This window comes from Peromyscus leucopus, chromosome 19 (genome assembly GCF_004664715.2).
Source record: "Peromyscus leucopus breed LL Stock chromosome 19, UCI_PerLeu_2.1, whole genome shotgun sequence".
Lineage (NCBI taxonomy): Eukaryota > Metazoa > Chordata > Mammalia > Rodentia > Cricetidae > Peromyscus > Peromyscus leucopus.
Window position 1 is genome coordinate 12,841,583 of NC_051079.1, and position 14,350 is coordinate 12,855,932.

General features: G+C 35.3%; 1 protein-coding gene across 8 annotated transcripts in view; it reads right to left on the reverse strand.

Moving 5' to 3' along the window:
- Nol4 (nucleolar protein 4) overlaps positions 1 to 14,350 on the reverse strand; it is a 321,213-nt gene that overhangs the window by 230,134 nt on the left and 76,729 nt on the right. For 5 of the 8 annotated variants that reach the window (XM_028887719.1, XM_028887721.1, XM_028887727.2 and 2 more), the window contains exon 2: positions 6,419 to 6,568. In XM_028887719.1, coding sequence (XP_028743552.1) covers positions 6,419 to 6,568 — 150 coding nt within the window. Of the gene's footprint in view, positions 1 to 5,468; positions 5,532 to 6,418; positions 6,569 to 14,350 lie in introns of those variants that run through there. The other 3 variants (XM_037196982.1, XM_028887724.2, XM_037196983.1) reach the window with 2 other exon arrangements.

Genomic DNA, 14,350 nt, shown 5'->3' on the forward strand with positions numbered 1-14,350 from the left:
CATACACATACACTCTCTCTCTCTCTCTCTCTCTCTCTCTCTCTCACACACACACACACACACACACACACACACACACACACACCTTGTTTTCTATTCTGTTAGTATGTCACACCTACAAAGAATCTTTTCTGAGGAATGTACTTAATTTTCCTGATTTTTAGTCTAATGCTTTCACCTCAAAATAATGTACTCAAATCCCTTAAAAATGTTTCTTCAAGGGAAGAATTTCTCTCTTTTTGGAAAATAAAGATGTTTGAACGTTAACTTCATACCTTCCTAACTTCGTCTTGTAAACAAAGTTCTCCACTTGTGTCAGAGGCCACTGTTCACTCACAGCATTTAGAGAGGGCGTGCACCCACAGGGAGGACAGAAGCTTTGGCCATGCTTTGTCTTGGACTCCCTTGCTGGACCTATGCTTAACCCAAGCACATCTGGCAGCTTAACTTATTTTCAGCTTCCTTTTGCCTGAAAACATAGGATTGTCATATAAACAACGAGGTCAATGGTCCAATTCAAATACATTAAGTTCTAAACACTAAACTTTGGGTACTGTGATAAAAAAAAAAGATTAAAATATGCTTGGAACACACAATGGTTAATCTCAGTTGACAACTTTGTGAGATCTAGAATCCCTTGGGAGATGGGATTATGGGCGTGAATTTCTGTCAGAGAGTATCTTGTAAAAGTTAGATGAAGTGAGAAGATATGCCTACTCTGGGTGGCATAAGGCCCTAGGCTGGGCTCCTGGACTGTCTGAACAAGAGAAAGTGAGCTGAACACAGCATTCATGGGTATCTGCTTCTACTCTCTTCATGGAATTTGAGTAGTTCCTTCAAGATCCTGATTTCTGAACTCCCACGCTATGAGGGACTGTACCCTTGGATTGTAAACTGAAATAAAAGCTTCCTCCTTTGAACTGTTTTTGTTTTGTTTTTGTGATTTTATCAAGGCAACAGGAAAACATCCTAAGACAAGACCAAAGATTTCCTGGCACAAACCACAGAAATGTATAGATAATGTCTTATTTGATCAGTAAAATATCCAAATAGCCCTGCTCCACTGAGCACTAGCACCAAAATGCCACAATACCAGAAGTTCACAATGTCTTATGCGCTTACAGCAAAGATGCAGAAGAAAATAGCTGAAAAAGCAGGGTGGTCTATAGGACGGTCATCACTTTTCCTTTCAGGTCAAGGGAAAGTGCCACAGAAGTGCCCTGACATCTGCTGCTCTGGAACTTAAAGACACGTAGGGAGCTGCATATACAATAATCCCATCATAATTCTGAAAGTTTGTTTGAAAAAGTGGAGAAAAATGAACTGTCTGTGGACATAGGTATTTTTGGTCTTTCTTCTTTGATTGCTATTTAAAAATCATACAACTGTGAAAAGCATGTTACATCCCATTTTATCATCATCATCATCACCACCACCACCACCACCATCATCATCACCATGATTATCATCCCTGTAGAACTCTAGATAACAACACAGCAAGGCTTTTCTACCTCTGAGTAATGTTTGTGAGCCAGTCTGATATTATGAAAGCCAGGAGCATCCCATACACTAGGCCATGACTTATGTCCTCCTGTTTGCTCACTTTGTTGAGTATTTCCATTTTTTGTTCAAAGGATAACAATGGTCTCACATATTACCATCACTTTGTAAAACATTTTAAAAATAAGTGGAATAAAGACCTGCCATATTATATCCATGAGTCAGCAACTCCTGGAGCCAAAAATATTTTTGAATAAATTGTTATTATGTTTTAGCTCAATTTAGTCTCTCCACACCAAAAGGCTTGTCATTCATCATGAGTTCACAAGAACTCTGGGAGTTTTTAATATAACAGATTAGTAGAATTAAATGAAGGTTAAAATATCAATTTTAAAGGCAGATCTACGGGAAACAGCAGGTATTTGGATAAGTACAGGACAAAAGTGATATAAACTAAAGCTTGAAAGTTGTGTGTTCTAGACACTACACAGCAAGTGTTTTCCCTAAAAACTGTCAGAGAAGAAATGAAGTCCTGTGTAAATATGCTATTTCTAGGCTATTTCTCTAAAACAAAATCTTCCATTCCAATTGAAAACAAGTCTTTAGAGAGTGGGTTTTATGATTGATGTTGGAGGGAGAGACTTTCTCTTTCTAGTAGTGTGGCTGATGATGAAGTGCTCCTGTGAACAAACTCCTCACAAGCTCTTGTAAGCAACCAAATGAAACTCATCAGGTCATCAGGAAAAAAGGATACTAAAAGTAGAAGTGGGATCATGGGAAAGACAGAAGGGAAAAGAGAAAATGATCAGTGAGAAAATATGATTGAAATACAGTATGTAAACACAAGAAAATTTTATGAACCCCATTGTTAACTGTCATTAATATATGCTAATAAAACATATTAAAATTTTATATTTTATTAAATTAGATATTTTATTAAAAATAATATTTTAAAATATTAAAAAGTCAGTTTTAATTTTTTCAGAAAATTATGATAAGTTCCTCAGAAAATTAATAAGCAAAAATTAATATTTGAATATGAAACTTTATTATCTTGAAACCTAAACTTTAAAACCAGCAAAACCAAGGATTAAAGGACCCATAATCCTCTGTCTGGAGAGCTAAGTTAGGCCACCTGTCCTGTACACTCTTCTGCGAGGATACCCGGAATTGACTGGGTAGAGAAAAGCATACCACTCATCACAAAATCAACACGTGTCAAGCCATTTACATATGTAAAGTCATTTAACCCACCATGCACATCAGTACCTCTTCCCAAAGGCAGGAAGAAAATGCAAATAATTGCCTACAGCACCACAGACAGCAAATAAATATTAACCCTGAAATTTAGAACTCTGACTGCCTGGCTTCTAGCATTTTTTTTTTTGGTATAGCTCTCTACCATGAATTAAATAATGTCATTATTGGCTATATATATATATATATATATATATATATATATATATATATATATATATACACTCCCTCACAAGCTCTTGTAAGCAACCAAATGAAACTCATCGAGTCATCAGGAAAAAAGGATACAAGGATACTAAAAGTAGAAGTGGGATCATGGGAAAGATGGAAGGGAAAAGAGAAAATGATCAGTGAGAAAATATGATTGAAATACAGTATGTAAATGCAAGAAAATTTTATGAACCCCATTGCTAACTGATATATATATATATATATATAGAGAGAGAGAGAGAGAGAGAGAGAGAGTAGTACATGTACATTACTTATTTCATACTACAAATTATGTACGTGTGTGCACACATACACATGTAGATGTTCTCACATTGATGACACTGTCTTTCCCCAGGCCCTAACTAAAAACACGTTGCTGAGCAAGCAGCTGTGCTCAGCTCATGATGAAGTGGGAGGGGCAAAAGGCAGCTGGAGAACAGTGGTGTCTTCACTAAGGAATCATTTAGGTCAAAGCTAATTACAGTTAAGGACTGAAGCACAGGACAATATTCTAAATTACATATGTAAACTATTATTGTATCATTAATTCTGAAGTAACATTGCACATTGCTAAAGTGTATTTCTGCATTCAATTTTCCATAAGAAGATATATTTTAAGCTCAAACACAAGTGGTACTTAAATGGTCTATTATGCTAATGTGGATAATTATAAGTTGACTCTAGTCAAATACACTACAGGAAACATATCTAATGCTAGAGTAACTGTTAATAAAAAACTTATTCAAAAATAAGAATGTCCTATAAAATAATGAGTAACTACTTAAATAATTATCAAAAGACCTCATATATTCCAAAAATGTGTCATTTTTGTGGATTTTGAGAGCTCATGAGTTAGACTAGACATCTTCCAAATTTTTCTATGGCCAAATTAGATAGAGATAAACTTTAATTGGCATAATGCCTAGATATTTCAAGGAATGATATACTGCAGATAGAAAATCAAATGGCATTCAATAGTTAATTCAATATTAAAAGACCACCATTTCCTGCAGAGTGGAAATATAGAAAGAATATTTGCAAAAAAAGGCAAAGTAAACAAAATGACCACTAAATCTATTGGTAATATTGTTAAGACATGGTATGCTTTTATGATTAGTTGTACAAGTATGGTTTCTTGGCCATGTAGAAAGGGGAGAAAAAGGTCAATAAACATAACTATGCATGCTCTATGTGCTAATGTGTTAGAAGGAAGAAAAAAATTGAAGTCAAATTGGAACTGTTAGCATTGCAAAAGGTTTTTAGCTAATGAAGCCAGTGGTACCGTGAGAACTAAGTTCTGGCCCAACAGCCTTTGACTCTGACAGCACTATGCCATCCCGTTGTAATTGCACTTTAGCTTTATGCTCCGTTAATGGCATATTTACATTACTTTTTATCATTACATTCCACGCATTGTATAGTCATGTGCACAGTTTCACTGACACTGCAGTTTTTTCCCCCCATATTGAATTAGAGATATAAAATGGAAACGTTTCCTAATTAAAATTCATTTGAGAGCTAGAACTAAAAAGAACTTAAGTTACAATGAACTTTCTTGATATTAGGACAAGGAGATAAAGCTTTAACGTGGAAATAAGAACTAAACTTGAGGAAGGAGTGGATCTCCTAATAAGACATTCTCAAGAGGAACTACGAGTTTCAGGTGCTGCTTAAGCTTTTGAGACTAGTTCCCCAACCTCAAAATGCAGAAGGGGTTTCATGAAATGTGGATACAAAATTTTATGTGTTGGAAACACAGTAACAAATTCACTGTAAATATTTAGTGTCTGTAAATTAGATTATCCACAGTCACCCAACAAAACATGAGGTGAAAGCTTGGATCTGGTATTGGCTCATGCCTCTGCTTGAATTTAAAATATCTGATAAATTCATTTTAAAGGCTAAATAATTTCAAGTTGCTTTTGGTACCACACTACCAACAATGAAAGCGCTTTCTCCTCATATTTTCATTTTATTTTGTTCTTTATTTTCTTTTAATCTGATAGAATTTGTATATTCCTATCACACAAAGTCTTGTCAAGTGCACATAGCTAGTTCATGAGAATGCAGTATCCTAAGAGTCCACAGTTAGTGGTATTAGTAGATCAATGTATAATTTTTCTGTTACTATCCAGAGGAACAAGCCTGGTTTAGGAGACAGGAGGAATGGGTATGTTCAGTGATATTAGTCTACATAAAACATCCCAAGATGCTAGGTCGTTTTCGTTAGTCATAGGAATGCCTCCTAGGGTGCATAAGTCAAAAGGAAGTTTATGTGGCAGAATTATGTAAGGAAACTTACACTAGTGCCTGCCCACAAACCATGCAATTGAGAAACAGCCAAGAAACAAAACCGTATAGAAGGAGGGATAAATAACAACATTGTATTAAGGGTTATTATGCAGCTACAAAGATTCAATATGACCCTGGCAATATAGCAAAAAATAGTTATGAAAAGAAGCTATTTCTTATGCTCAGAGCTAATTTTCAAACATATGTACCTGTATTTGAAACTTTGAGCATTTCACACATTTTTCTGTATCTGAAAAAAAAATGGATCCAGACTGATATTGTGTATCAAGATAGCTGAAAACAGTTCATATAAAGGTAGCCAAAAGCGAAGCTCAGTAAGAAGTCATAAAAAGAACATTATCCCCACTGCTGAGAAAGCTCTTATAATGTACACTTTGCTCGTATTGGCAAAAAGTAATTTACCCTTCAATGTTGGTAGAAAGGGTGAAATATCTATAGTAATACGGTTTTATAAAAATTTTAATTAAATAAAATGTAGATTAAAATGTGTATATCAAACAGGTACAATTAGTAACTTCAAAACTGAAATATAACTCCATTTCAACAATGCATATTCCACTATCAAATAGTTAATTAAATTTTCTTTTCACATAATTTACAATAGAATAATATATTTCAATTTTTAAACACTCAAGGGCATTGGTACTATGAAAATAACATATTTTAATATTTTGTTCAGGAAAATTAAGACATATAAAATAACACAAAAATAGTGTATAATTTTCTTATCTATATTGCTATAAGATGGAAGGGGAAATATACAAATACATTCATTTGACTTGAGAGGTAAGAAATAGGAATTTGAATGATTATAATCATGTTCTTATCTCCCAGTACATAATTCATATATTATGACACATTGAATATACATTTCAACTATGTCTTCCTATTTATAGGTGTTTGACTGGGAATATTATGTTTATACATATTTAAAGAAATTAAGTTAAGAATTATAGAAACAGGTTTAAACTTTATGCAATAGAGCCCATGACTAACACAGCAAGTGATAAATTGTGGCATAAGTGCTGAGTCTGACCATACTCTAATACGGGACATTACTAACCCTTTACACTCCTGTCAACATCAAAAATAGTAACAAAATTCAGAATGCAGGCTTTCTCTCTCCTCTTCCACTTACTGCTTTGTAAGTTCTCTTCTGTCCAGCGTGTTTCCGAATTTGTTCTCCATTCGGCCCTGTTTCCACGTGCATGGAGTAGATGATGTCAAAGAAATCTTCAACCACAGCCACTCGCCTTAAAGACAGCTTCTCATCAACTCCGACGCCATCCTGGCGATGATACATGACACCAACAAAAAGAACGAAACAAAAACACATGAGATTAATGAAACTATTTGCATTTAACAGATGATTAAACCAAAATATTTTGATAAAATGAACCAAATCATCTTCTTGCCTTCCTTGTTCTTTCAAGACCAGATTTCTCTATGTAGTCCAGGCTGGCCTCAATTTCCCAGTCCTGCTACCTCATATAGATACCACCACACCCAACAATCCCATAAATATGTGTATTACACATACTGAATTATAAAATGTTAGTGAAAACCATGGTTAATATGAAATAAATCATTATTACCCATCAATTTCATCCTTTGAGTTTTCATAATGATTCCTAGCCATTAGCATAATTTTAAAAATTACAAATTACATGTTAGCACCTGGTAATTTTTACTACAGTAATTCCACTCTAGATACTGCTCAATCCATGCAAACAATATTTGAGTTGCTAGATCATGCCTGCTGTATTTAGAAAATAAAAGACAAGGATAATAATATATAGCCTCTACCTCTAAACATCATAACTTAAGAAACAAAAGGCACCTCTCTCCAATTGTAGACTGGGTGGCAGATGTACTAAAATGTCATTCTCTGAGGCAAGTGGTTCTCAACCTGTGGGTTGTGAGTCCTTTGGGGATCAAATGACCCTTTCATGGGGGTCACATTATCAGATATCCTGCAAATCAGACATTTACATTAATATTCATGACAGTAAATAGTAATCATAGTTATAAAGTAGCAATGAAAATAATTTTATGGTTGGGGGTCACCACACAATAAGGAACTGTATTAAAGGATCACAGCATTAGGAAGGTTGAGAGCCACTGCTCTAAGGAGTGTACCCAGTGTGTGAACAATGAATCTCCCAAATAAAACTTCATATTGAACAAATTGCTTATGCATCTCTAAATTCAAGTTTCACAGCTGCAAAATGGAGACAACAGGAGCTGTTGACCCAATCTGTCAAACTATAAACCTTCAATGTAGGCTGGCAGCACTTGTCATTTTAATGATCACATTGCAATATAATTAGGGTCCTGTAGGGGTGTCAAGGATCAACATGTTATCTCCTGCTCAGAAAGCTCTGTGGAAGAAATATAACTTGACATATAGGGAGGTTTTATGTTTCAGCAGAGGGAAGTCCAGGCAAGAATAAACAGTTGAAATGGATGCTAAATCATATTAAATGGTAGGCTTGAGACATTAGAAAAGATTAATATTCCATGAAAAAGTTAATCTTATGTGACTGCAGCATAAAATGGATTCCTATTTGCAAAAACCATCTATACCCACATTCACATGCATACACACACTCAAACAATACATATATGTTTGAACACATGCACATAGTGTTCCTAAAGAATAGCCTGGTATAATATGACCTTGCCATTGTTGCTTGAAAATACCATGAAATAAGTCTTCCTCAGGGAAAAGCACATCAATTGATTATCCAATATCCAATGGTCAGCTCTAATAATATATACAATCAAGTAACATAATACAGACTGAGTATATATACATACATATATATATATACATATATTTAATAAACTTTTTAAAAAGAAGCCATAAATTTTAAAGAAAATAAGGGTGGGTACATGGGAAGGTTTGAGGGAAGGAGAGGGAAGAGGGAAAAGATGTAATTTTAATATCAACTTGTTGTGAGATATTTGATGTCACTGTGATTGGTTTAATGAAAAGCTAAAAGCTAAACAGCCAATAGCAAGGAAGGAGGTATAACAGGTACTTCTGGACAGAGAGAGCTCTGGAAAGAAGAAGGGCAGAGTTGCCAGCTGGGCACAGAGGGAGCAAGACATGCGGAAGAGGTAAAAGCTACGAGTCATGTGGCAACACAGATGAGTAGAAATGGGTTAATTTAAGTTATAATAGGTAGTGGGAGAAGCCTAAATCTTAGGCCGAGCCTTCATATTCAATAATAAGTCTCTGTGCCATTTTTTTGTGAGCTGGAAGCTCTAAGAAAAGTCATCTACATCAATTTTTTAATTAAAAATAATACCATGAGAGGGTAATTACTCCAAGTAAAAGTTTTAGGCAGTTAGTGAGTCAAAGGCAAGATTGTCCGCCAATGGCAACGCCAACAGGCTGAGCTCCTACAAAATGAAAAGCAATCAGCATCTATTTTTTCTTACATCTAGCTTTTATTTGTGCATTTGCAATGTGCAGTAGGCTTTGTACATAGCAGAGTCTGGAGCAGCATGCTCATATAACGTCATACACGAGATTGCGTAGTAGGCTCAACTGCTGGATCTTTTACCACCCTTCAGTTTGAAGTGCTCCCTCACATGTCACCTGTGATGCTGATAGTTTCTAGTTTGGCTTCAGATCCTTCTCATACCTGTTTAAAGCCTTGGGGCACCCCTTCTATATTAGGATCCCCAGAATAGCACCACTCTGCCTTGTGTCACAAGAACAATGCATAGCAAGGACTACATGGAACTTAACAATGACCCACCTGGAAACACACAGCTTAAAGGGCAGTGTCCAAGAAAGCACAACTTGTTCCAGAGGTCTCACATTAGCCTGCATCCTCCATCCTCAGAGAACATCCATCCTACTAAATATAAATCTAAATTCTGACTCTGTCCATCAGCAAAGTCTTCCATGAAACTTTATCTGCTTTTTTCCACATCATAAAATTTGTACAGTGCCTACTCATGTTTCTTTGCTAAATAGCCAAATGTACACTCTGCATAATCTTACAAATGGAGGTAATGTATTTTCTTCCCCAGATTAATTTGAATCTTACTCATTTACCCACTTAAATCTAAAATGATAACCTATTTATCCATTTTATAAAGTATCTGAAAATCATAAATATTGGCAAGTTCTGTGTTAGCTACTAGAATTCTCAAGGTATCTATATATAAATATATATGTGAGTGTATATAATTGATATATATTATACACTTTGATGTAATATATATACACATATATATATCTTAATATAATATATAAATATATAGTATATAATTGAGAACTTGATGATACCCACTTTCTAGTGCAGGGAAGAAATATTAAAGAGCTGATTGCTGAGGGATAAATTTTCATTACTCTCTATAACTACTTGTTTAACAAAACAGAAAATGATTCTTTCATAGTATTGGAGGTCAGAAATCCAAAGTCAAGTGTCAACAAAGCTGTGTTCCATCTGGAATTCCTGGAGGAAAACAAGTCCCTCCTCCTGTGCTCCTGATTAGCGGCTAACATTCCACAGTTGGGCTTTCAGAACACTGCCTTCTCTTCCATATACCTCTTTTCCACCGATCACTCTTAATAGGGAACTTTATGATGACATTAAAATCCGTTAGGTAGGGACTGAGGAGATGGTTTGTGGGGCAAAGTGCTGAATGTAGAAATTGTGAGAACTTTCCCAGAATCAAGTCAAGCCAGGCAGGGTGGTGTACTTCTTTAATCTCATTGCTCCTTTGGTGAGACAGAAGGCAGAGACAGGGGAAATCCCATCATAGAGAAGGGAGGTGGGCATCAAGTTCCACCCTAGCCAAGGAGTTATTGACAAGTGAGAGCTCTTGGGAGAAGGGGAGTCGGCTTTCTTTAAGAGTGCACTTTCCTAGCAGGTTGAGCACATTACAGTGGATGGCTATAACCTAAGAGCATACGGGCAGCACAATTTGGACTAGATAGGTTTTACAAAAAAGAAAAAATAAATGTAAGGACCAAGAGCTGTGTGGGAAGGAAGGTAGCTCTGGGAGGAGCCAGGGATAGGTGAGTGAATATGATTGAAATTCTCAGGTAATTAACAAAAGTTGCAATTGATTTTGATGAGAATTTTTCTAAAGGTGCTGCTCAAAGAGCAAATGAACATGAAGTGATCACTGTTAGTAGTTAGATGGGAAGTGTATATCAGAAGAGCCCTATGATAGCACTTCACATTCACTGGCTTTGCCAGAATGAAAATATATATTGAGGATTTAGAGACATTAAAACCCTCATACATGTTTACTAAAATGCTAAATTACACAGTGACTCTTCAGACAATTCAGCAGTAACTCAGAATTTATTAAACAGATTTGCCATATTACCTGGCTGCTCTACACGAATGTATATTCAAGAGGAATGATAAATGGAGTCCATACAACATTTGAACAAGTGTCCACCGCAGCATTTCTTTTGCTTTCTCTGGGCTATTTTATTATAGCAACATAGTAATTAGTACATCATTATATTATAAATTTATTGCAAAAAATATGCTGAGTCAAAATATTGTAGAGAATACTGATAACTTACATTTTCTTTGTGAAGAGATCACTATACTCAATCAATCCCTGATGAACAGCTGCACCTCCTAGATAATTCAAGGTTTTGCACATGTGGATGTCAAGTTCCTCAGCTTAGTAATGTGTACTGTCTTCCCCTGTATACATTTTCTTTGTTAAGTTTCTCTAGTACATTAATCTCTTTCCCACATTTACACACTTTGGTTGTGTATTTTTTCCGTTGTCTCACTCTCCTCTACAATTCTTTGTTGACCCTTCATTATATACATTTGTTCATCATGAAGGCTTTTGTTCCTTTTGTTTTTCTTTTATTAAAGGTAGATTTTTCAAATAATATATCCTGATCATAGTTTCTCCTCCCTTTACTTATCCCAGGTCCTCCCCACCCACTGCCAACCAGATCCATTCCCTTTCTGTCTCTCTTTAGAAAAACAGGCTTCTAAGGAATTAATGTAATACAAAATATAATATAATGATAAGATAACACAAAATAAACACTTCAGAATAGAAAAACCACAACAAAAGCCAGGAATAAAAGAGCCCAAGAAAAGCACAAGAAACAGATTATAGACTCAGAGATCCACTTATTCTTACACTCAGACTCCATAAAAACACAAAAATGAAAGTCATAATATATACACAAATAGCTTGTAGGGTTTAACCAAAGGGAGATATAGGAAAAAATAAAATTACAATAAAAAAGACAAAATTTAAGAAAAGAAAAAGCCCTCACATGATAATACCTTGTCACCAAATGAAGATTCCAGTACCAGGCATGGATTATATCTAATTGAATAGTTGGCCAAAGGGTTCTCATGGGAACCCGCAAACAACAAGGCTGTTACCAAGGCTATAGGTCACTCTTTATAAATTGTCAGCAAGACCTCATTGCTGAAGACAATACCTTCAAAACTCATTGTGCATGGAGAAGTCAAGCTGGTTTCTACATACAGCCTTCACACCTATGGGCTAGTGTTCTTGTTACCTGAAGACAATGCATGCTACCAAAGGAGAAATATAAACACCAACCCAGCTACAGACTTTTCAGTATAGAATGGTGACCTGCCTGCAAGATATGGTGGAATAAAACTTGTGGGAGTGACCAATCAATATTTCAAATGACTTAATGCCTATTTCATGAGATGGAACCCATACTCAATGTTGCTTCATAGCTGAGAATCTGAAACTAGATAGCCCAGGAGTCTAGAGTAAAATCAAATATTACTGTTCTACTAAAGAATTTCAGAAAAAAAAAGACTCCTAATGATATTCTGCTGTACTCAAAGATCAGTGTCTTACTCAGCCATCATCAAAGATTTCTTCTGCAGCAGATGGGAAAAATACAAAGATCCACCATCAAACAGTATGCAGAAAGTGAGAGACCTTGGAACACTCAGCTTTACATGGAATGTCTCCATCAAATCTCTCTCCTCAGGGATCAGGGGACTCTGCAGAAGAGGAGGCAGAAAGAGTGTGGGGGCTGAAGGAATAGAGGACTCCAAGGATACAAGGCTTTCTAAATATAACAGTACAAACACATATATGAACTCACAGAGACTGTAGCAGCATGCACAGGGCCTGCATGGGTCTGTACCAGATTGGGTCTTAGATCTGAAAGGAGAAGTGAACACATGCCACCATCCCTAACCCAGAGCTATCTCCAATTGATAACTACTTGAAAATGAAAATTTAGCTTTCTCCAAGGGATTCTCACAGGGCAAACAAACTATTCTTAAGGGTAGGCCCCATACCCAGCAGCAGATAGCCAATATAAAATGAACTCAACATCATATTTTGAAGTTCTTTGTCTCATAAAACCAGTACCTTTTAATATCCAATTATAGAAATCTAAAGTTCTTTGAAATGAGGAGTATATGCATATGGCATAACCATACAAGTGAATACTATTCTCACAAACAAAGGACAAAGTATTTGTCATGATATGCCATGAATAAACACTGAAGGTGCTGAGTTAGAGAAATCAGACACAAAAGACCATGCATTGTATGGTTCCATTCATATGAAGGACCTGACATGCAAACATAAATTTGACCAATTCTAGTCTTGAAAGGGGAGAATAAAGACTTACTACTAATGGTTAAGACCTTTTAAGAAAAATAAAATTATTCTAAATTTAGATGATAGTGATTGTTGTACAACCCTCTGGACTTATTGAAACCACCAAAGTTTACACTTTAAATGATAAATAGTATGGTACATGAATGATTTTCCAACAACACAGTGGAAATGTAGTATCTAATAATTTGGAATGTTAAGTACAAGGATGTGTGGGAAGAAAGTAAGATGAGGGGATGAGATATTACTTAGATCAGAGGCAAAGAACTGGCCTCATGTACATGAGGCCATGCAGTTTACTCCCAGCAGTATGGAATGAGAAAACTCAAATAATATACTATCAAACTGTCCACATACACATTAATGTTGAAAAGTGTTGCTAAGCAGCTCAAACTAAACTCTAATGGAGGCAGATATGGGGTGGGATAGTAAATGTTAGGCAATTATCTCATAAAAGAAGTATACAAGTACATAAGGTTATAAACTTCACTGACATAAAAGATGTGTGGCTTGCAATTTTACATAGTAATAAAGTATATTTTCATGATAAATTCTATGTAGGAGTCTAATTCTCACAGGATGTTTTCGTGGACTTCTATGTTTCTAAAAAATTCAGCTGGCCTATGGCTTTGGTTGGTCTATGAGATGACAAAATTTCATCTCACTCACACCCAGTTTTCTCAATACTTTTGTGTATAAATGTGGTATTTGATTTACTGTTAAATATTTTCTCACCCATGTACAAATTTTGATCATTAAACTGATAATTCAAATTCTATGCTAGGCAAATAGATAAAAGAATAAGTCAAACCCTGGCTTATGGCATTTTCTGGTTTATGTGTTGAACACTTCCAACATGGCTGTTTCAAGCCTCTACTATATAATCACTGAACATAGAATTGGGAGGAAATTAACAGAAGTGCCATATTATATGATGTTTTCAGCCTGATATTATATACTAGAATAATCCCTTCAAGAGCATAGAAATAACTATACTATAAAAGAGTTTGGCATTGACAAATTCTGAGAATTTATTGTAGTCTAAATTACTTAATTTAATTTTTAGTAATGGTCACATTTCTCAAACTATTGATTCTAAAAATATTAGCATTAACCCTAGTTATCAAAGACTAAGCCATAATGCCATTGTTTTATATTAATTAAGATGAGTGAATGGCACATTTACTGAACTCAGTAAATTTATTTTATGGAATAAATTTTAAGGTAAAGGTGTGCAAAGACAGCAAGAATTCAGGAAATGAATTCATCTAACATGACACTTCAAGATCCTATGAAAATCTTTGGTATTGTTGAAGAAAATTGATATCTAAACAAATGTGAGAAAGCTTAGCCAACACATGAGTGGAGCCTATGACACAAGTCTCTGCTGAACTTCACCCTCCTTTTCCACACAGAATTCACTGAGAACAACTAACTAAGG